We start from the raw sequence: 23,442 nt of genomic DNA on the forward strand, positions 1-23,442 counted from the left end.
AAATATTGCTTAAACTAAGACAAAATTCGCCTTTTTTAGGTGATAAAATATTCAGAATCTGATAACAAGTAATTGCTTTTGTTAAAATATAAATTGTTTCCTTTCTATTTATCCATTGAAAATCTTTATTTTAATACTATGGCTGACGTCTTATAGAAGTTTCAATCTACTAGCAACAAAAAAGCATAAGTGTTTATGAGTCCAGAAAATCATCATATTTTAATTTTTTAAAGTCTTCCAAGTTAAAAGGAGTGGAAAATCATAATATGGGGTTAACATCGTTTTTTAATATGAATTAAAAAAACACCCTGAAATTTCAACATTTATTTCATCAAAGTATGCTTTTAATAATTACGAACCAGATTGTATATAAGGAAAATGACAAAATTTCATGATTTTACATACTAGTAGCACTTTGAGGTAAACACAAGGATTGTATCATAAAATCCTACAAAAGAGAAAATAGGGGAAATTGTGATGTGTATCTCTAATTAAAAGATGACAAACAGGATTTGTATCAGGTTTATAAGGAAACAGGCAATATTTCAATACCAGAAATTAACATCTAAGATTTTTATCCAGACATCAGAATACAGTATACCAAAAATAAATTATAGGTTAGATAATAGCTGATAGATTCTGAATCAAGGTTTGTCATACAGATGGTCTAAAATTCAGATGTTTTTTTATTATACAATTGATAAAAGTTATTGATGAGTGAAACTTTCAAAGCTATGAAATATTATCCTACAAAACAATGTTTTATACTTAATATTTATACAATGTTTTGGGCAAATGTTTACATGTCAAAATTATAATTTTTTAAACCTGTGACTCATATTTTAGTATTTTGTTTGAATATCTTGACATAGGCAACTTCTACCTGCAGTTGGATGGTAAATAACTTTTTTATTTAACTGCACTAACTTCAAACTAACTAAATAAGCACTGTAAAACAGGCGGGTATGGTGAAATTTATGCATACGTTGGATACTTTCTTATAGCTATAACATTTTGAAAACTATTAATTTTTTTTCCTGTTCGACAAATCAATAATTTTTTTCGTTAATTTAAACATCATAAATGAAATATTCCATTGTTCACTGGCTATCAAGTGTTTTAATTACTTAGTACTTTATTTTTTTTCACAATTAAATAGATAATAATGTAAGAGTGTCAGGTTTTTGATCCTTATTAAATAGTGTCAAGTTATATAAAAGTTGCAAGTTACTCATGTTAATTTTGTAAAATAATTAGCACATCAAAGTTATGTTCAATTTTGTAACTTATCAGCTGCAACATTTACAAGAAGTGTGTACACATGTGACACTATGTATCTGTATTCTTTTGATTAACTGTATCGAAATATAATTAATGAATAAAACGTCATGCAGGTAAAACAATCATTTAATCATAAAAATAGACACTTGTTTGTCAAATTTTACAACTTTTTATCATTTTAGTATCCACCAAAATATTTTTAATTTTGATTAAGGAATCCACCAGAATAAAAACTGTTCCTTTTGATTGGTTAATGAGACAAGAGTGCACACACTGAAATGTCTCGCCTTCTTTAATAATCATTGATATTATGTTGATAGTAATAATAATAAAGCATTAATACAACTGTCACATAAACTTAACATAAACCAAGAAAACTAAACATTGACCTTTAAACCATGAAAATGAGGTCAAGGTCAGATGAACCATGCCAGGTAGGCATGTACAGCTAACAATTCTTCCATACAACAAATAAAATTGTCTTATTGCTTATAGTTTAAGAAAAACAGACCAAAACACAAAAGCTTAACACTGAGCAATGAACCGTAAAAAATGAGGCCAAGGTCAAATTAAACCTGTGCGACTGACATGTAGATCATGAAATATTTCCATACACCAAATATAGTTGACCTATTGCATATAGTATTAGAAAAAAAGGCCAAAACTCCAAAACTTAACTTTGACCACTGAACCATGAAAATGAGGTCAAGGTCATATGACACCTACCAGGTAGACCTGTACACCTTACAACCATTCCATACACAAAATATAGAAGACCTATTGCATACAGAATAAGAAAAACAGACCAAAACACAAAAACTTAACTATAACGACTGAACCATGAAAATGAGGTCAAGGTCAGATGACACCTGCCAGTTGGACATGTACACCTTACAGTGCTTCCATACACCAAATATACTAAACCTATTGCTTATAGTATCTCAGATATGGACTTGACCACCAAAACTTAACCTTGTTCACTGATCCATGAAATAAGGTCGAGGTCAAGTGAAAACTGTCTGATGGGCAAGAGGACCTTGCAAGGTACGCACATACCAAATATAGTTATCCTTTTACTTATAATAAGAGAGAATTTAACATTACAAAAATTTTAACTTTTTTTTCAAGTAGTCACTGAACCATGAAAATGAGGTCAAGGAAATTGGACATGTGACTGACGGAAACTTCGTAACATGAGGCATCCATATACAAAGTATGAAGCATCCAGGTCTCCCACCTTCTAAAATATAAAGCTTTTAAGAAGTGAGCTAACACCGCCGTGGCCGCCGGATCACTATCCCTATGTCGAGCTTTCTGCAACAAAAGTCGCACGCTCGACAAAAAAATGCACTTCATGTTCAGAAGGGTTGTGAAATGTACGATTTTCTTGTTTCCTACTGTTAAATATCATGAATATACTCAGAAATAACAACCATGGCTTTATCAAATAAACCTTTTCAATAACATCAATATATATTATATATTTATTTGAAACAACTTTATTCATAAATGATACTATAGAATTGAGGTTGAATCTTGCAAGACAGAAAAAGAATACTGTAGAGTCTTTAAATAATGAGTGGAGACTCTTGGTGCCTGCATTGGTTAATTGATAACCATTATAAACAATGCCCTCTCTACAACCCTAAATCCTGCTGAATCCCCTCAATTTCATGAGCTTAATACCAATTTTTCAGAAATTTCAAAACTGGATCAGAATTAATACTTACTCTTACCTACAAGTATATGCTTGGAAAACAAAAATATATAAAACGATGTTCTGTTAATTTTGAAACTTCTCCATATGGTTAAAAATGAAAAGTTAGAATCATGTTGATAGAAATCTTTTGGAGATCTGGAGATCTATGACAACTAGCCTACCTTTTATAATATCAATGACAAAAATGACTAGGTACAAAATGTTGAAAAGCTGAGAAAGAACATAATTCAAATACGTCAAAAACAAAAGATGAATTTCTGTAATATGTATGCAATAATTGGTAACATCTGAATAATGATGAAGGAACGCCATTGAAGTAACATGTAACTTCAAATGGGTATCATGTTAATCTTTTAATGACAAAAATGATATGGGAAAGCTGATATTTTGTCATTCTAAAAATATGATTGAAATTGGAAGTACATATCTTTACTTTGAGTGCAAATCAAGGAACAAAGTTTGAATAACACTAAAGGAAAATGTTCAAGTTATACATGAGACAAATTAGTTACCCTCTATGTGTGTTTCAAACAGACAGATGGACAGATGGAGCAATAAACTAGACCTACTCTTGCTGCTCAACATGCAAGAAAAACAGATGATGGTTGCCAAGTAACAGCAAAAGCTCAAACAAGCCAGATGAGCAAAAATGCAGGTTAACATCATTTTAGATTTTATTTACTGTGACTTAATTATAACCGTTTCTCTTCACCTATTGCAATTCAATTTTAATTAGTTTTAACAAATCAATCTATGTAGTATATTTTTTTTTTAAACTTTGGTTTCAATAACTGTGGTTTCTTTACAGTATTGAGTTGAAGTTTCTGACAAGTTTAGCAGTTTGATTTGATGAAACAAATTACAATTGGGTCAGAATTTTGTATGCTATAGATGGTAAGTAAGACTATCAAATACTGTTATATTGTAAACCGACTAAAACTCTGGCCAATCTATTGTCTTCAGATTATAATCTTAATTTAAAATGCCTGAGCAAATATCCTCACATAAATTTTGCAGGTAAGTTAGTGAAACTTTCGTTCAACATGGGTTTATTTAATAATTCCAAGAAAATACAAGCATATTATCTCTAAACAGGAAGAAAATTTAAAAGGGATGAGACGTTATTTTGAAAAAATAATAAAGAAGGCAAAGACAAAGAATTGTGGCCATAAGAATAACATATATAATAAATATCACATTATATTATAACAATAATTAAATCTTATTAAACAAATAAAACAAATACTATCTTAAAAATTTCTATTTCAGTTTGTCTTGGTATTTCAGGAAATTCAGCTTTCAATGAAGTTCTCAATAAATGTGATGCACAATGCTGATGTCTGTTAAGATATTTCACATAAATTCTAATCACAGACCAATCTATATCTCTATCTGCTAATGGTAATGCTAACATTATAACCAAATATGCCATGTGAGAGATGACACTCACATCCCAATCTCATATCAAGTCATATCTTGAACATGCTTAAAACCTGGTGACACTCCATATTCCATTAAATCTGATGGTGTCTTACTCAAACTTCCTATTGTGAACTTTCCAATTGAAGGTGATATAATATCTTCTGTAATGAAATCATCTTCTTCATTCTGAAATGAGAAATTAGCAGGTTATTTCAAAGAAATTCAGGAGTTGCTTTGTGAAGTAAGGCTACATTATCTTCAAGACAAATTGTGACCAAATTAGTTTTTGTTAAAAATATTTCAGTTTTAGGGACTAAGTAATTCCCTTTCTGTACATATTCTAAACCCAATATATAATGTTGTTCTATGAAATTACTATTTAAGCCAGGTTTTATCAGGAAAATTTGTATTTCTGTATTGGCATGGCATGGCAATTGAACAGGCTGTAATCAAGCCAAGATTTGTCAAAATTTTACAAAACTGACACAACATGAATACTGTAAATTCAGAAATTATTGTGTGCATTTATTATTGCCATTTTGTCATTTTAGACTTTAATGCAATTTAAGTTATAAGGATTAGGAGAAAAATCGTTTTTAATTCATATAAAAATATTTCAAATGTGAGTTTAAATTATTATGTTTACAACGTTGTCGTATTTCTAGCAAAAATAAAAACCTCCCAAAAATTTCTGAATTTACAGTAATTACTAATGTGTGCATGAAACTAATTATGGACCAGTTTTGTGAAGCCCTTCAGAACTCATTCAATACTTAAACCAGTAGTATTTTCTTTTACAGTTTATTTGGAACCAAAAATGAACAGTATTCTGAACTTTTTTTGTTATTATTTGTGAATTTGTATAATATAAAATTGGGTTTGTTTATCTTATGCATTAGCCATTTATTAAAAAATGCAGTTGTTTTAAAATTTAAAAACACAAAAATACTGAACTCCGAGGAAAATTCATAAGCCATCACTTGTATGTCTGATAACTAGTACTGTAACAACAAATCTTCTAAAAAGAACATTGAAGACCTGCCATACTCATCACGACAGACAAGAACCCCTCCAAAGAGCAGAAAAAAACTCTATTATAAAAATCTAGTAAACACCTGTATACATACCTCTTCTTCATCTTCTCCTTCCTCTATAGAACCTTGAAACTCTCTGTATAATGGTAATATATATTTCCTTGACCTATAATGTAAACATAACTTTTATATTATCTAAATGTCATCTTTGATACTCTCTGCATAATGGTAATTTATATTTCCTTGATCTATAAGCTAGTTAAGGAAACACAAAATTCATATTATTACTACAATGTAAAGACAAATTTCAATTTTTACCATTTTTGATCAAAATGTTCTACCAAAATAATGCTTCTACAGCTTAGATGATTCAATTTTATTACTTGAGTGCTCTATTACAAGGGTTTTATCCAAATTTGGCAGTTTAATGCATGGAAGTTTGATAGTGACAGTAGTACTGGTCTATGATGTTCTTTGTATACATATTGAAATAAGAATAATTCTTATTTGGTCTTGACATCACTATTCTTGGCATCTGACAGAAAAATAAGTGAATCTGTATATCATTTTTTTTTAGTAATTCTAAAACCATCTTTAAACTTGCACATCTCTTAAACCCCTCACATTTCATCAAAAAAGGAAAAAAAAACAAAAATAGATAAAATACACAGTCACATTGTAGACAGACCCCTTAGTATAAAATAACTATTACCTGCTTAATATATAAGGATCAAAAGGGAAGAAAGAATCCAGGATTTTCCCTCCAAAATCTGAGTTACCATTGGTACAGGCAACTGGTAGTACTTGTCTGTTATTTCTTTCTATAATAGTATCACAGAAAGCAAGCTGGTGACTCCTGAAATCAAACAATTAAAAATATTAGTTATCTGCTCATTTTAACACACCTTCCAAGAGCATTGCTGTTGTTGACTTGGACAATCTTGGCTATCAACAATCTCTTTCAAAATGAAATAAAATACAGAATTTTAAACTACATTACATCAAGATTGAGATTACCCTTGTGTTAACTTGAAAGATTCTCTTTTATATGGAGAAGAAGACAAAAATCAAGAGCAAAAGGGACCATCCCTTTATAGGTGTTCTTCAACTAACAGTCTGGATGACCTGAAATGCTAACACCTCAGAGGGGTTGCTCTTATCACATGTTCCAGTAGAATGCTTTACTAAATTCTAATAACACTACATCCTTGCAAATGCAAGATAATACTTACAAATTACAGATTGTAAGAGAAGGGTAGTAAAAAGAAATCACTATTAATATCACTAGTATAAATTACAAAAAAAATAAAATCATTAATTCAACTACAGGAGTCCTCAAAATGTATGTTAAATAATTTGGCAGCAAATGATGTATATATACAGGAAGTTGTTGAGTGATGAATCTGAAAAAGCATCACACGCTATAACTGACTAATATAAATCCTGACACCAATTTCAGACATCCTTGTCAAGTAGTTCCTGAGAAAGATGCGACAAAAATATTAATGGGATTGAATGACAGACGGACTGACAGACAGAGGTAAAACAGCATACCCAACTTTTTTAAAGCGGGGGTATAAAAAATGCATACAGAAGAATTCATATTTACCTTGCAACTGAAGCAAAGGTCTGTACAACCACAGGTAGGCAAAACTTCAATGGGTTAAGTCGACAGGTAACTATTCTCTGAAAGTTCAATTTTTCTGCCCATTTTAAACCTAGATAAAAAAAAAAAACTTGCATTAATATTTCTTACATGCATATGTCATGTATGTAACAACATTGAAATGTAAAACAACAAACACAAAACTGTAGAAACATACACTAAAATCAGAAATAATTGCCTGCATTTTCTATTGTGAGTTTGGAAAATGGGAAAAAAATTGTTATTATTGTAATTTCAGATAATGTGCATTTAGATATATGTATATGTATCCAGGGTTTCCGCTGGCGGTCGCCATTTTCGCAATTTGCGAAAAAATAATAATTGTGGCGATTAAAATTCGTCATTGGCGAAAGAATTTGGCAAAAGAAATATATATAACGATTTATTTTCAGCCATCTTGTTTGTTTACTTTTTTAGGGTTTCTCTGACTTTACCGATCAGACAATACTCGGAATTCACCTTGAACTCGTTAAGATTTCGACAGAAAATCAATAATGAGCTGATTGCATTTATAGCTATCGACATCAAAGGACTAATTAATAAAGGTGTTGATTGTATGATATGACAAAATGATATGGTTAAATGGCTTGTGTCACATGTCTCAAAAGGGATCAATTTACCGCTTTGCGACGCACGTGTTTGAAGCAAAATTTACGCTTCCTCTCCTTCTTTTGAAAAGAAAATTATTGTTATGACGAAAAATGTTCAAAAGCTAGAAAGGTCTCTGATTTTAAACTTTATCATTTAACTTTCATATAGATCATTGATTTGAGTGGATACTTCAAAGTCGTTTCAGTAACACAGGTGTTTCAAGCATATAGTTTTACATATTTACAATGGTCTAGAAAAGAAAACTGTCGTTATGAAGAAATCTATTTAAAAGGTTGGCATGAGAATTATAACCCTTCAATGTAATGACTACACCTTACACGAGGGATCAATTCCAAGTAATAAGATTCTTTGTAATTGTTGTACAAAAAAACACTTCTTAATTTTTTTGGGGGGGGGGGGGGGGGGGTGCTGGAAAAAAAGAAAATTTTAAAGTAAAAATATATTTGGCGAAAAAAATAATAAAGTGGCAAAAAATATATTGTTTTGGCGAAAGAGGTGGCGAAAAAAATAATTGACCCAGGGGAAACCCTGTATGTATCAGATATCAGAAAGAGTCTTCTCTAGTTTTTGTGATAGTTTAACATTTCTTAATGGTTGTGGAAAAAAATATTTCTCCTCACTAGTGAGATATCTGTTCGTTCTTAGCAAAGAATTGGTTGAAATTTAATTATGACGACAATTTTTCTTGGTTTCTTCTGAATATTCCGATTGTGAAGTCATCAAAAAAGGGGACCATGCCTGATGATGTCATATAAAAACTACACAAACTATCTTCAAAACTTTAAAAAGGAATGATAAAAATTCTTCATACCTTTGCAAGATTCAAATATATCTTTGTTCCTAAATACAAAAACATAAAGTATGGCCTGAACAACAGCATAAAATGGCCCATGATGTGTGACATCTGCAAATAAGGTCACATCTCCTGTCTGGTCCAAATACTTGTGTATCCAATTACACATCATTTCTAAACATGTTTTTACAGTACTGAAAATATAAAGATAAACAAAGATAAATACCTGTACATAATGAAAAGTTATACTGCAGTATAGGCTTTGATCATTGTTGAATGGTGTACGGTAACTTATAGCTGTTAATTTCTATGTCATTTGGTCTCTTGAGGAAAGTTGTTTCATTGACAATCATATCCAATCTTCTTATCCATATACAGATTTTGATTTTGATTTCATGTCATTTTAACGCTCGCCTCTCTTTTAATGCCTATCTATCTTTACCCCCCTTTTCTGAGACTCTTTACTGCCAATGTTGTTTTTATAAACTTAATTATAATAAAAAAAAAAACATTTTACATATAAAAAAAACAATATTATGTAGATATAGGAAGATGTGGTGTGAGTGCCAATGAGACAACTCTCGATCCAAATAACAATTTAAAAAAAAAAAGTAAACCATTATAGGCCAATATATCTACTACACATAATTACACTCCTTTACAACAAAAAGACAAATAATATGTGTTCTATCAATGAAGGAGGAACAACTCCTATCAGATTATAATTGTAGTATTTTAAAGGTTTACCATAACCATTTGGCAAGTATTGATGTATTGACATCATACATTTAATGTACAGACAAACCAGGGACTGGTCAAATTTCAAAATAACTTAAATTTTAAATGCACTATATATTTCCGAACATAATTTATAATTTATTTTTTAAGAATAAAGTTCAGTAACTTCTCAATGTCATATCAATAATTGATGAAAACATAAAGAGGGTTATCTTAACTGATATATACCAGTCACCAAAGTTTAATAAAAACTGCTCAAAGCACTTTTATTTAAAGGTATTGTCCGAAAAACTGGAAAGTCACAGAATTTTCAGAATTGTAAAATCTTAAATTTATAAAAATTGACGGGGAGCTTGTATAAATAGATATCAACATTTTTCCAAAGTTTCATGAAAACTGTTGAAGCATTTTTGAGATATCGTCCAAAAACTGGGAAATCTCAATTTTTTTTCAATGAATAAAACTCCACAACTCTGAAAAGTAATATCTAAAATTTACAAAAAACAAAAGGGAAGTCACGTCAATAGATATGAACAATTCACTAAGGTTTTATGCAAATTGGTTGAGAAGTTTTTGAGTTAATGTCCGACATGTTGCATATAAAAAAGGAATTTCAAAATTCAGGTACAAGTAGCTTTTAAATTTTCTGAAATGTAACATGCATTTGAAATTAAATCATTTAGTCCCTTCCATACCTTTAACTTTACCAGAGTCACTGGTGTGCCTGTGCTTAGAGAAAATTTTGTGGTGTAAACACTGCTGCTTTTTTTCACTTTTTATGATGAATTTTGGTACAGAAAAAAAGATATTAAAATAGCATTCAAAATTTAAAAACATGCATGTATATTTTTAAAACAGAACACAATCAATGTTATACACAACTATATTCTGAGCTTCAGTAAAACATTAATTCCACAAATACATCAGTATAGATACCTTAGTGGGACAAATATTCCCCTGGAAAGAAGACTTCCCATATAACATACAGATATCTGTCTATATACAGGTTGGGCAATAGGATCCTGCACTTTCTTCCATAAATAATCTAAAAATCCTTCACAAATTGGCTGAAATAAAAAAAGATAATCTAAATCATAGAGTTATGTAAAATACAAACCAGAGACCTATCATTTCTTCAAGAAAATAATTGAAAACAAACTTAGGACAAAGGTTTCAATGATACTTTTTGCATTTTTGATGAGTTCAGATGCAAAATTAAATCTTGCAGATACACACATGTGTAATACATGTAGTTTAAAAAGTAACTCATATCTGTGATCATTGCACTAAAATAATTGACTAAACATTGAGGTTTGAGATTTCACAAAACATGTTAATCTGCAGTGCTTTTCATTTGCGCCAATTGGCATTTCATTTGCGCCAAAAAAATCTTTCATTTGCGCCACAAACCATATTTCATTTGCGCCAAAAACTAAATCTTTCATTTGCGCCAATATTACAGGTAAGTACAGGTAAATACAGGTAATAATAGTATAAAACATAAAAAAATCCAAAAAGTCTTTTAATAATTAAGAAACATATTCCTCAGAAATACAGGTAATAAAAGTATAAAACATAAAAAATTTCTTTACAACGTCAACATAAATAAACATGTTTGGATGTTTTGAATAAAATTGTTCATTAAAATGTGCATGGAATGACTCCGGTCCATTGTTGGTTCGTTTGAAATTAGCAGTGGGTGTAGCAGCTCAAAATCACGGTGGATATCTAGATTCCGGGCTTATATAAGTTTCCAAAACATAGTCAGCAAATGTTATGCATCTGCTATCAGTTGGAGATACTGGTCATATGAACACTATATATATAATTATAATCTTAGCGACTCTCAGTTTTGTATTAGAAATGAGTATGAACTCACACATATATCCAGGGGGAGTTCTGTACAAACAAAAAACAAAATAAATCGTAAATAATGTTATAAATCCTGTCATACCTGTAAAATGGCGCAAATGAAGGGCTTTTTTTTTGGCGCAAATGATATATAACCTTGTGGCGCAAATGAAAGGTTTGATTTTTTAAAAATTGGCGCAAATGAAATGCGCCCGTTAATCTGGCAAAATTTTGAACCTGCTCCAAGCCAAGAACCTCTGGCAGTTGTTAGTCTTGTATGGTTTCTTTTCAATTTCTGTTCAATTATATGTTTCTGAGTTAAGGGTGACATTCATTTTCTATGAAATGGTACAAATTTTTGTGAGGAGCCTGCCTCCAGGTGCTTGATTTTCTCGCTGTGTTGAAGACTCATTGATGGCCTTAGACTGTTTTCTGCTCTTTAGTCGTGTTGTTGTTTACTTGTCACATGCCCTGTTTCTGTTCTTAATTTTACTTTTAATCAGATACAAATACAGAAGGTCCAAGTTAAATGTTTACCTGTTTTAAACTACAAATATAAAACATAATAAACTGAACATGACAGGATGCGTGGGTAGGTAAAATTAATGTCTCAAATATCAGTAACAATTCTCTGTACAATAACTTGGTAGCTTCCCAGTCTAACTCTCCTGTAAGAAATGAAACAAATATTTATTTTTAAAGTTTTCAATTACATGTTAAATAAAACAGATTCTCAAGTAACATAAAAATAAGCAGCAAAACTGAAAACTCAGAAACAAAAAGATTGGAAAATTATAAAAAAGAAAAGGATAAATATAATTTATTAGACGAAAACATGACTTGGATGGAGAGTTGTCTCATTGGCACTCATACCAGATCTTCTTATATCTACTTACTGATATGTAAATGTGAGCAATTATTGAAAGTAACAAATCTCCTGTTTTATGTCAGTGTTTGAAGATTTTATTTCTTTTTGCATACTTCTATTTGTTTTACTTATATTACCAAAGAGTCAAGTTATCATTCTTTGTGGTATTTAAATTTCAACCAACAGCAAATATTGCAAACTTACAAGTGATCAGTGAATATAAGTGTGTATATTTCTCCATATCTTATAAGTATATATCATATCTCAGGGTATTTTTGCTATCTAAAATAACATAGAGAACATGTGCACATTTCACAAAAAAACACACTTCATGTGTACATTTCTTTCTTTTTTGGGGAGAAAGATTGTTTTGTCCATTTTATAGCATTTTAAAGTCAATGCTATTTTTTTCTTGCTGTAAAATGGATAAAAACTGCACAAAAAATGATATCAATTTGAGTGAAATTTAATAGATTATGTTACTCAAATTCAATGACAATCGTCTGAACTATTTTGCTTATACTTTTTTAGGTTGATTCCACAAATCTACTTTCATAAAGCAAAAGATAATACATATACACATGTATACCTTCAGAGTAACATGAATTCTGTATATATCTGAATGTGATCTCCATTAGAACATCTAATTTATGTCCTTCTTTATGTGACATTGGTACTGTTTCTACTATTGACAGCATATCTACTGACGATACTATCTCTTTCTGTACTGAGACATCATCCTATATAAAAACATAATTTACATCAAACCTCAGTTGAGATTAGTTTTATACTCTGATGTTATCCTCTTTAAATAAGTATTTATATTACTGTGGATTCATTAATTTTCATGGATACCACATTTCTTGGATAAAGGAAAACATTCATGTTCGTGGATACTTAATTTTGTAGTTTTGCCAAGGTCTGCATTTATATAAGCCTATAGAAAATGTGTTATTCGTTGAGCAGTAAATTTCAATTCATCATTCACCTGTACCCACAAATCCAAGAATTTGTTATCAAAGAATAATAATGAATCCACATTATTACTAATATTATAAACCATATATTATTAAAGAGTACTCATAATTTTTTGAGGTATAAAAAATGGATAGTATCTTTGCTCTCATAGGCAATATAGGAAAGGTGTACTGACATAAGTAGTCTCTAAACACATTAGCTCCAAATGGAGATTTCGTTAGTAGAAGCCATGCATATTAACTATGTGTATCAGTGAGAAAAATGTAAAAGCATAAAAATATAGTATATATACCAATACACATAATTAACAGCGCCTGGTGATGTTTTATAGCCTCACAGGCGCTGTTAATTATGTGTATTGGTATATATACTATATTTTTATCTTTGCTCTCATAATTAATATAACTTTATCTTGTATTCCATTCTAATATTATTTCAACATAAGATTACAGATGTGACAAGGCTGATTGCTTTAAAGTGGCGTCACAGCATGAACTGCAAATTATATAATGGATTATTACTACTTTGACTTCATACATCAATAAGTGTCCAAAAAGTTGCATTCAATAAAAGAGTAAAGAATAGCAAACAGTTAAATTCTTTACCGTTTCAACTTTATACGCATTTAAGGTAACCAAATGAATATTTAATCAAAGATTTCAAATGATGAAAACTATAAAAAATATTCAACAAACGAAAAAAACTGACACCTAACACATGCCCTACATGCTTTCCTAAATTAATGTATTATTTTTACCATTTCAAATATGATGTCTTCCATGTCTTCATCCTCCTCTCTCTGTAATTCTTCTATTTCTTCTCTAGGGGATCTCACCTGTACAAAATTCAAAAGATAAACTTCCAAAGAACACGACTTTCATTTATGGCTATTCAAATTAAGCCTAAAGAATTTAAAATGCAAAATGTTTGAATGATTTTCTGTGCATTTTATCATCTAATTCTAAATTTCTCTATTTTTTGCTTTAAAAAAAAAGTTTCATTAGTTTGTTATTGTTTTTTGAAGTGAATAATTTTTTTTTGTAGTAGTGAAAAATTACGTCAATCACCATGAACTATAATGAAGTGTCAAGTCTAACCTATAATAATAATTGCATGGGAAGACTAAGTATGACTTAAGCAACCTTTGATTATCTTGAAATCAGATGATTTATAGTGAGAGCACCTTATCATTTTCTATTAAGTCTTCTAGCTGATGAGAAAATGTCGTCTCACTTACATTTTTCTGCAAATAACTGAAAAAATCTCTTTACAAATGACAGGTTTCATAATATTTGGTGCATTTCAGATAATGATAATTTGAAATAAACTGCTGGCAGCACTTACATCAAACTTTAGTAATCTTTCAATCACAATTTCCATAATTTTTTGCCTCATCTTTGGTAAATAATGTGTAATCTGCAAGAGATTTTTGACATAACATTCCTGTATATAAACATCCTTATTGAAGAATGGAAACAGCTCACCCAGTAATGGTATTAATACTTTGGGAGTCCTGAAAAATAAAAGAAACATTTACAAGAGGTATTAACAAGAGATTTCTTCCAAAAATTCACAAAATATGATGATGTCTTGAAAGAGGGGTAGATTGTTTTCTTTTAATGTAAGAATGCTTTCCATCATCTATAAGCTTTTTTTCATTTTATTTTATTGTTTGCAATAAAACTGAGAATGGAAATGGTGAATATTTCAGAGACAATAACCTGAACAAAGACCAGAAAACAGCTGAAGGACACCAATGGGTCTTCAATACAGCGAGCAAAATCCAGAACCAGGAGGCCTGCTTCAGCTGGCCCCAAAGTTTGATATTACTACAACTAAAACAGTGTATAAATTTCTTGATATCTGCATTATTAATGATCCATAAAAAATTTGTATGTACTTGACGACAAATGATTTTATAAAAATTGGAAATGTCAAAAGAAAGATCTTATATTACTTGCTTTTAAAAACGTCTCAATGTAAAAAAATACATATATCTGTCTATATAGATTTAATATTGTATTCAGTTTGATTCAAAAATTGGAACAAAAGTTGGACAGAGTGTTGTCAGATCATACATGTGTCATAGAAAGCAAAACCATATTTTAATCAGTTTTTTAGGCACCATGGTATAATGGCGCTGTCTGGATACATTTCCTAACAGAAGTTAGTATATATTTGAACATGCTGGTTGGAAAACTGCCATATAAATCTCCAGGTGAGATAAAAAAGAATTTGAAAAAATGCAGAAAAAGGTGTTTTAAACAGTAAACACAGACAGTAACAATACTCACATAGGTACTATTTGTGTAATGGCTTTAAGAACCAGGTGGACATTTACAAACATTAAATCATGTTTCTGTCTCAGAGAATCATCAACTGTTATCTCAACATTTTTATCACCACTATCTCCTGTCTTAGTAACAATGGCTGGAAAAAAGTCAGAACATTAAATAAAATAATAAAAACAAAATATACGAACACAAAAAAAAACCATCTACAACTGTAAATGAAATCACAAAAAGCTATATCCTACCGTTATAAGATTAATAAATTGAGGTTTTAAAAGTGATTTTGCTTATCTCCCCTTAAATCAGTTGTATCAGCAATGATTCAGCATTATATTCCTTCACGTCCTTGGTGGACATCTTAATTAAGTGTACTACAACCATGACAGCAGTGTAACAATATCTGTCCATTTACATTTGTAGCTACGAAGATTTAATCAAACACTAATTTTATTCATATGATGGTAAAGTTCTACAAGTATCTAATTGGACATTAACAAAACTCTTTTAACAGGAAAGCTGTCAGTTATATATGACCCTGTTTGTCTAGAAAATAAATAAATGTTTTGAGCATACAGAATTTGCAGGTCAGAGAATTTTGATCATAAGACAGCAATTATTTTCTTTGGCAGCATGCCCTAAGCTTTTAATAGACAATTGCTAATCCCTGATGCAGTAAAGGTACATCAAATAATAAAATAATGAACATGTGACAGTGTATATACTTACTAAGATGTGACATAAAATGTTTGACAAGCATCCTAACTCCAGCTCTAAGATAGTATGTGTGAGCTGATACTAAATTCAGTAAAAAAGCTTGATATTCTTTTATGAGGCATGATTCTCTAGTTGCCCAGTTCAGTTTCTGAAAATAAAACAAATCTTATGCATTACCAGATTTTGTACTTCATGCAGTTTTCTGTATTATTTTTATCCTGGTGACAAACAGACACATGAAGATGATTAAATTTTCTGCAGCAGTCCTTAGTGTTAATATACTTTTTATATTTTATGTTGTTTTTTTTATCATTATGACCCTACATTCCTGAGGTATCCACTTCAGCGACTCTAACATACTTCATATTCACAAGGTGTTGGTTCACTTTTTTTGTATTATATACATGTATTATGACTTTCCTTAAAAGAGAATGTCTACAGAAAAATTGAGAATGGAAATGGGGAATGTGTCAAAGAGACAACAACCCGACCAAATAAAAAAACAACAGCAGAAGGTCACCAACAGGTCTTCAATGTAGCGAGAAATTCCCGCACCCGGAGGTGTCCTTCAACTGGCCCCTAAACAAATATATACTAGTTCAGTGATAATGAACGCCATACTAATTTCCAAATTGTACACAAGAAACTAAAATTAAAATAATACAAGACTAACAAAGGCCAGAGGCTCCTGACTTGGGACAGGCGCAAAAATGTGGCGGGGTTAAACATGTTTGTGAGATCTCAACCCTCCCCTATACCTCTAACCAATGTAGAAAAGTACATACACATAAACTTACCAACATAATTCCTACTAAAACTTCATAATCTGTGTCAAGATGGAGTACATGTGAACTTACCAACATAATTCCAACCAAAACTTCATAATCTGTGTCAAGATGGAGTACATGTGAACTTACCAACATAATTCCAACCAAAACTTCATAATCTCTGTCAAGATGGAGTACATGTGAACTAACCAACATAATTCCAACCAAAACTTCATAATCTCTGTCAAGATGGAGTACATGTGAACTAACCAACATAATTCCAACTAAAACTTCATAATCTCTGTCAAGATGGAGTACATGTGAACTTACCAACATAATTCCAACCAAAACTTCATAATCTCTGTCAAGATGGAGTACATGTGAACTAACCAACATAATTCCAACTAAAACTTCATAATCTCTGTCAAGATGGAGTACATGTGAACTTACCAACATAATTCCAACTAAAACTTCATAATCTCTGTCAAGATGGAGTACATGTGAACTTACCAACATAATTCCAACCAAAACTTCATAATCTCTGTCAAGATGGAGTACATGTGAACTTACCAACATAATTCCAACCAAAACTTCATAATCTCTGTCAAGATGGAGTACATGTGAACTTACCAACATAATTCCAACCAAAACTTCATAATCTCTGTCAAGATGGAGTACATGTGAACTAACCAACATAATTCCAACTAAAACTTCATAATCTCTGTCAAGATGGAGTACATGTGAACTTACCAACATAATTCCAACTAAAACTTCATAATCTCTGTCAAGATGGAGTACATGTGAACTTACCAACATAATTCCAACCAAAACTTCATAATCTCTGTCAAGATGGAGTCCATGTGAACTTACCAACATAATTCCAACCAAAACTTCATAATCTCTGTCAAGATGGAGTACATGTGAACTTACCAACATAATTCCAACCAAAACTTCATAATCTCTGTCAAGATGGAGTACATGTGAACTAACCAACATAATTCCAACTAAAACTTCATAATCTCTGTCAAGATGGAGTACATGTGAACTTACCAACATAATTCCAACTAAAACTTCATAATCTCTGTCAAGATGGAGTACATGTGAACTTACCAACATAATTCCAACCAAAACTTCATAATCTCTGTCAAGATGGAGTCCATGTGAACTTACCAACATAATTCCAACCAAAACTTCATAATCTCTGTCAAGATGGAGTACATGTGAACTTACCAACATAATTCCAACCAAAACTTCATAATCTCTGTCAAGATGGAGTACATGTGAACTTACCAACATAATTCCAACCAAAACTTCATAATCTCTGTCAAGATGGAGTACATGTGTACTTACCAACATAATTCCAACCAAAACTTCATAATCTCTGTCAAGATGGAGTACATGTGAACTTACCAACATAATTCCAACCAAAACTTCATAATCTCTGTCAAGATGGAGTCCATGTGAACTTACCAACATAATTCCAACCAAAACTTCATAATCTCTGTCAAGATGGAGTCCATGTGAACTTACCAACATAATTCCAACCAAAACTTCATAATCTCTGTCAAGATGGAGTACATGTGAACTTACCAACATAATTCCAACCAAAACTTCATAATCTCTGTCAAGATGGAGTCCATGTGAACTTACCAACATAATTCCAACCAAAACTTCATAATCTCTGTCAAGATGGAGTACATGTGAACTTACCAACATAATTCCAACCAAAACTTCATAATCTCTGTCAAGATGGAGTACATGTGAACTTACCAACATAATTCCAACCAAAACTTCATAATCTCTGTCAAGATGGAGTACATGTGTACTTACCAACATAATTCCAACCAAAACTTCATAATCTCTGTCAAGATGGAGTACATGTGAACTTACCAACATAATTCCAACCAAAACTTCATAATCTCTGTCAAGATGGAGTCCATGTGAACTTACCAACATAATTCCAACCAAAACTTCATAATCTCTGTCAAGATGGAGTCCATGTGAACTTACCAACATAATTCCAACCAAAACTTCATAATCTCTGTCAAGATGAGTCACACACTTTCTAATGCTCCTAATGTAAGTCTGTAGCTCTGATGTCTGAAATAAAATGTTATAAAAAAGTGATTGAATAACAAAATATAACTCAATATAATACTTAAAGTACACAACAACAGTATACAACTAAACATTAAAATGGTAATACATGTACAACATTTCACAAATTGTCTATCCATCTTCTAGAAATTGGTATGCATTAATCATACCCTGATGCCTATCAAATTGCAGTTTGCACAACAAGTTTTTTTTCTCATTACACAAAAACAATTACTGCATTAAAATCTGTCTCAATTACATCTCATTTAAGCAGTGTTCTCTTTTCAAGTCATTCAGTTACAGCTCTCTAAAGTAAAAGCAATCTTGTTTTGCTTGAAAGGATCTACAACACTTCATTCTACTTTCTGTATTGTTTCTTACTACATCAGCCAATGAAATTTCTATCTACAAAAATCATTGGGATAAAAACAGATGATCCCCAAAACTCTGTTAAACAGAAAGTAGGTTGGAGCACAGTTAGACCATTGTAAGCATATATATGTGTAGTGTGTAAAAAAGATCTGCCTTTTTAATCAAATTGAAATAAAGATATCTTATTCTTAGAAGGCAGATGCATATACGTGTGCTTATAATTTATAAACAGTCCATATACATGATATATAGCATCAAGATATATAGAATACTCAGAATTCACAAAAGGCAAATGAAAATTTTCACGCTATGTTGAAAACTCATTATGGCCTTGGGTTGTTTTCTGCTCTTTAGTCTGGCTGTTGTCTCTTTAAAAAACTTCCTTGTTTTCCATGTTCCATGTTTGTAATTTGTACAAATACATGACATATTAATTGCAAGCTTACCTCTATTTCAGGATCACTTAGTCTGCTTGACAGCCAATCATAATCTTTATAATAACCCTACACAATAAACAGAAATTGATCCAAATTAATAAATGATCTATACAGAATGGAAAAAAATCAGTTATATTACCCATTCATAGGCTGGTATGATTAATTTAATTATGGTGCACAAAATCATTAAATGTATATACCCATACTATAAATTATATTTTGGCTACACATAAGAAAAATAACTTTCACCTTGTATTTATATTTATAATGATATACCAGTGGGAAAAAAAAGGATGAAAATGACTTTGATATATCTTATAAATGTCATCTTATACATTGTTAAATTCTGTTAGTAATGTGCTTCCCATAGGCATGATTGACATGGAATAAAGGCTTTGATCTTACATCACTTCATTTGAACTTTGGCATGTTTGGAGGATAGAGTTGCCTCATTGGCAATCATACCACATCTCTTTAATTTTTGTGTTTTTATATTTACTGTTTTTCTTTAAAATCATTTAAGAAATCTGTGTACAAAACATAACATGTCAAACATAACAAATTGTTGCTAGGGTTAAAATACTCTGAAATTAATCAGATTAAACATGATAAAAATAAGCAATTTCAAAGAGCATGAATAGTGGGTTTTGAATATTCCAGTGTTACTTATAATTCATAGTGATTTTGTTATATTTGAGATGCATTATCATGATTATTGATCTTCTTTTTTCTTCTTTTTAATCACTCTTAATACAGAATACACAAATTGTGAAAACTTGTTGAAACTGGGAAAAATTTATGCTTTTTTTAATTTATAAACAGTCCATATACATGATATATAGCATCAAGAAAGCTAAAATAACAAGCTTTTATTGAGTTAATTAAAGACTTGTTGATAATGTGATTTTTGCTCATTATGCAAATAAAATTTACCTCTCTGTTGATTTGAACTAACCTGTTTCTGTTTCTCAAGGATAGATTCAAAATCTAGTTTTGAAGAATTACTGCTTGTTGCCATAGCCATATTTTACAATTACCGCTGAATTATTTCACATATATATAACTTATATTACAGTTGTGTGGACAAACCTACAAAGAAAAAATAGTAAGTGACTATCTACTTTGTTAAATGATAACTATAGAATAGAAGATGTGATATGATTGCCAACGAGACATCTCTCAAAATGCAGAAATGGATGGGTCACTGTGAAAACTGTCAAATTATGAGAAAATAAAGGTTGGCAGGTAGGTGAAACTTACATTAACGAAGAGATAAATGAAAAATGAAGAGATTGATGCCCAAACTATATAATTCCAAGGCCCTCAGTCGGCTCCAGAAGCAACAAAGCAGGGCATCTATTTTGGGTGGGCAAATATCCACTTTTTGATATGGGACGAGCTCTGACGTCCCACGGCCCAAGCTTGTCTGGCAAAACAGCCGTTGGACATCAGAGTAATCTCGGACTAACTAAGTATCTACCACATGTTCTCTCACACAAACATACCCTAGCTAGATTTCCTCTCTAACTACTGTGGGTTTTTTAGTTGGACACCAATGTAACCGGAGAGCATGATTGCACTTGCAAAATCAAAATGTCTCCACCAGGACTTAAACATGGGAACTCTGTGTTACAAGGCAGTGCGTTAACTGTTTGAGCCAAAGAAGTTCTTTAATACATTTGTAGCTCAAACGCTTCCGGCTGACCAAGTGTCCACCAGGATACATGTCAACTCGTACTTTCGGCAACTCGTACTCAGCCAACTCGTACTTTCGGTAACTCGTACTTCTACCAACTCGTACTTCTACTAAGTCGTACCCAATATTTTTTCAGCATTATGATATAAGTTTTCTACGTTTATATCCTTAGATATGGATATTTTAACTCCCTGAAGTATCCCAGTGCACCCTGAGGTAGATCCATAGAATATGAAAAGGGTATTTTAGTGAACATTGCGTTGAACATGTCTTAGTTTTTTCGTGTTAGTAGAAAATATTTTCAACATTATAATGCTTCATATTTGATTATTTATATACCTACTGATTTATCTACTGATAGGATTTATATCTAAAAAAAATCCTCAAGTGTCAAAGTGTGCTCGATCCTTTGAATATTTGAAGAGATTTTTTACTGAATATTGCGATAAACACTTTGTTTTTTGTTCTTTTTTTTATATGAGTATGACAGTCAGTTCGTTTTCTCGTTTGAATTGTTATACATGGTCATTTTATAGCTGACTATGTGGTATGGGTGGGCTTTGTTCATGGTTGAAGACTGTATGATTACCTATAGTTATTCATTGATCTTTGTTTCACACCTGAAGCATGTCGATTATCAGTAAATCAGCCCTTATTCACACACGAAGCGTGCCATTAATCAACCGTTATCAAAACAACTTCACACATGATCTAAATCTTTCTGCATGTACGTTTGCACAATATTTTAAAATGTATATTTCATCACAATATTATACTACTATCATTTATATACGTATTGACATCAATTATACTGTAGCACATTTGGATTGTAAAAGTATAAAAGTTGAAATAAAAATTAAGCCAATATTTAGAAGAATTACGTGAGACGTATTAAAAAAAAATCTAGTATCACTAATATTTACACACACATTGTAAGAGTTTAATCATAAAACATTTTTACAAGGCTTTATTGCTATTAATAATAGTAATATGGGTCCTACAAATACAGCTTTTTGAAATAAATACTCTTATTGGACTCAAAACATAGACCCAATAACAGGATTAGGTAAAATATTATTGAGATACACAATTTAATCGTAACCGTCTTCTTGCATACATTACAACGTGGACGAACCATGATTGCAATTGAAGATGATCATACATTTCACCATAGTTTATATATTTTTTCTCAAAGCTTGTTTTTTACAACGTTAAAGCCATGCATTTTCTTTTCGGTGAGGATGGTGATTGTTTAAGTATAACTCAACGGTCTTTGATGTTCATAGCGCCGCACTTTTACCGATTTTTTGTTTTCATTTACTTCTCTCTGTTTATTCTACTTTTAACAAATCCATTCTATTTTTGTAGGTATGTTATCCACTAAGACCACTGATTAGCATATTGTGTAATCATAACTAATTTAATGTGCATATCAAATAAATTGCCGTCCAAACAATTTCAAACAATCAATTCTAAGGAATACTAATGATTATAACGATTAGCATTTTATAAGCTTATTTAAAACAATTATGATTGCATTTTATAAACAATGAAAGTTGTTTTTTTATTTGTATTTTGCTATATAATGATATACGAAAGAAAGATACAATAACTATGCATATTAACTAGATAAATAATATCAAATAAAACATGGTTACGAGTTGGCTGAGTACGACTTGCCAAAAGTACGAGTTGTCGTGTACCCGTCCACCACATGTTCTACAGAAGCAATCCCGTCACAAAAGCTTATCATGTATTGTACATTGTGGTATGTGTTCTTGTTTGTCTTTCCTTGTACATTATCTTGGTAGATTATGTTGTTGGTGATGTATAATCCTAATATGACTGACCATAACTAAATTACTTAATTAGATAATCAGTAATTCAGTATGTCAACAAATTAATTATGTCAAATTATGTTTTTATCTGTTATATTAATTCATAATTCTTGTGAAAAAGAATGTATATCGTTAAGAAAGTATAACACTATATATTCTGAAAGGACGAGTGTCTGAATTTAAGTAACTTATTTGAAAAGTACCTGTCACACTTTTTAAAATCGTGCTGTTGATGTAATGATCTTCTGCATTGGAGGCGAGTTTACC

General features: G+C 31.0%; 1 protein-coding gene across 2 annotated transcripts; it reads right to left on the minus strand.

Moving 5' to 3' along the window:
• Positions 1-1,440: 1,440 nt before the first annotated feature.
• LOC134725338 (RNA polymerase I-specific transcription initiation factor RRN3-like) lies at positions 1,441-23,440 on the minus strand. 2 transcript variants are annotated; one of them, XM_063589066.1, is made up of 16 exons: positions 23,379-23,440; positions 20,597-20,730; positions 19,651-19,707; positions 18,746-18,835; positions 15,981-16,116; positions 15,258-15,393; positions 14,308-14,476; positions 13,721-13,798; positions 12,575-12,725; positions 11,655-11,785; positions 10,203-10,333; positions 8,547-8,722; positions 7,067-7,175; positions 6,170-6,313; positions 5,551-5,623; positions 1,446-4,609 (listed from the first exon to the last, which is right to left on the minus strand). In XM_063589066.1, the coding sequence occupies exons 2-16, from the start codon at positions 20,663-20,665 to the stop codon at positions 4,466-4,468; spliced, it is 1,794 nt and encodes a 597-aa protein (XP_063445136.1). In that variant the 5' UTR covers positions 20,666-20,730; positions 23,379-23,440; the 3' UTR covers positions 1,446-4,465. The 2 variants fall into 2 exon arrangements, with proteins under 2 accessions (XP_063445138.1, XP_063445136.1); XM_063589068.1 differs by lacking the exons at positions 18,746-18,835; positions 19,651-19,707; positions 20,597-20,730; positions 23,379-23,440 and adding an exon at positions 16,826-16,857 and having other exon boundaries at positions 1,441-4,609.
• Positions 23,441-23,442: the final 2 nt, after the last annotated feature.

This window comes from Mytilus trossulus, chromosome 7, assembly GCF_036588685.1.
Source record: "Mytilus trossulus isolate FHL-02 chromosome 7, PNRI_Mtr1.1.1.hap1, whole genome shotgun sequence".
NCBI lineage: Eukaryota > Metazoa > Mollusca > Bivalvia > Mytilida > Mytilidae > Mytilus > Mytilus trossulus.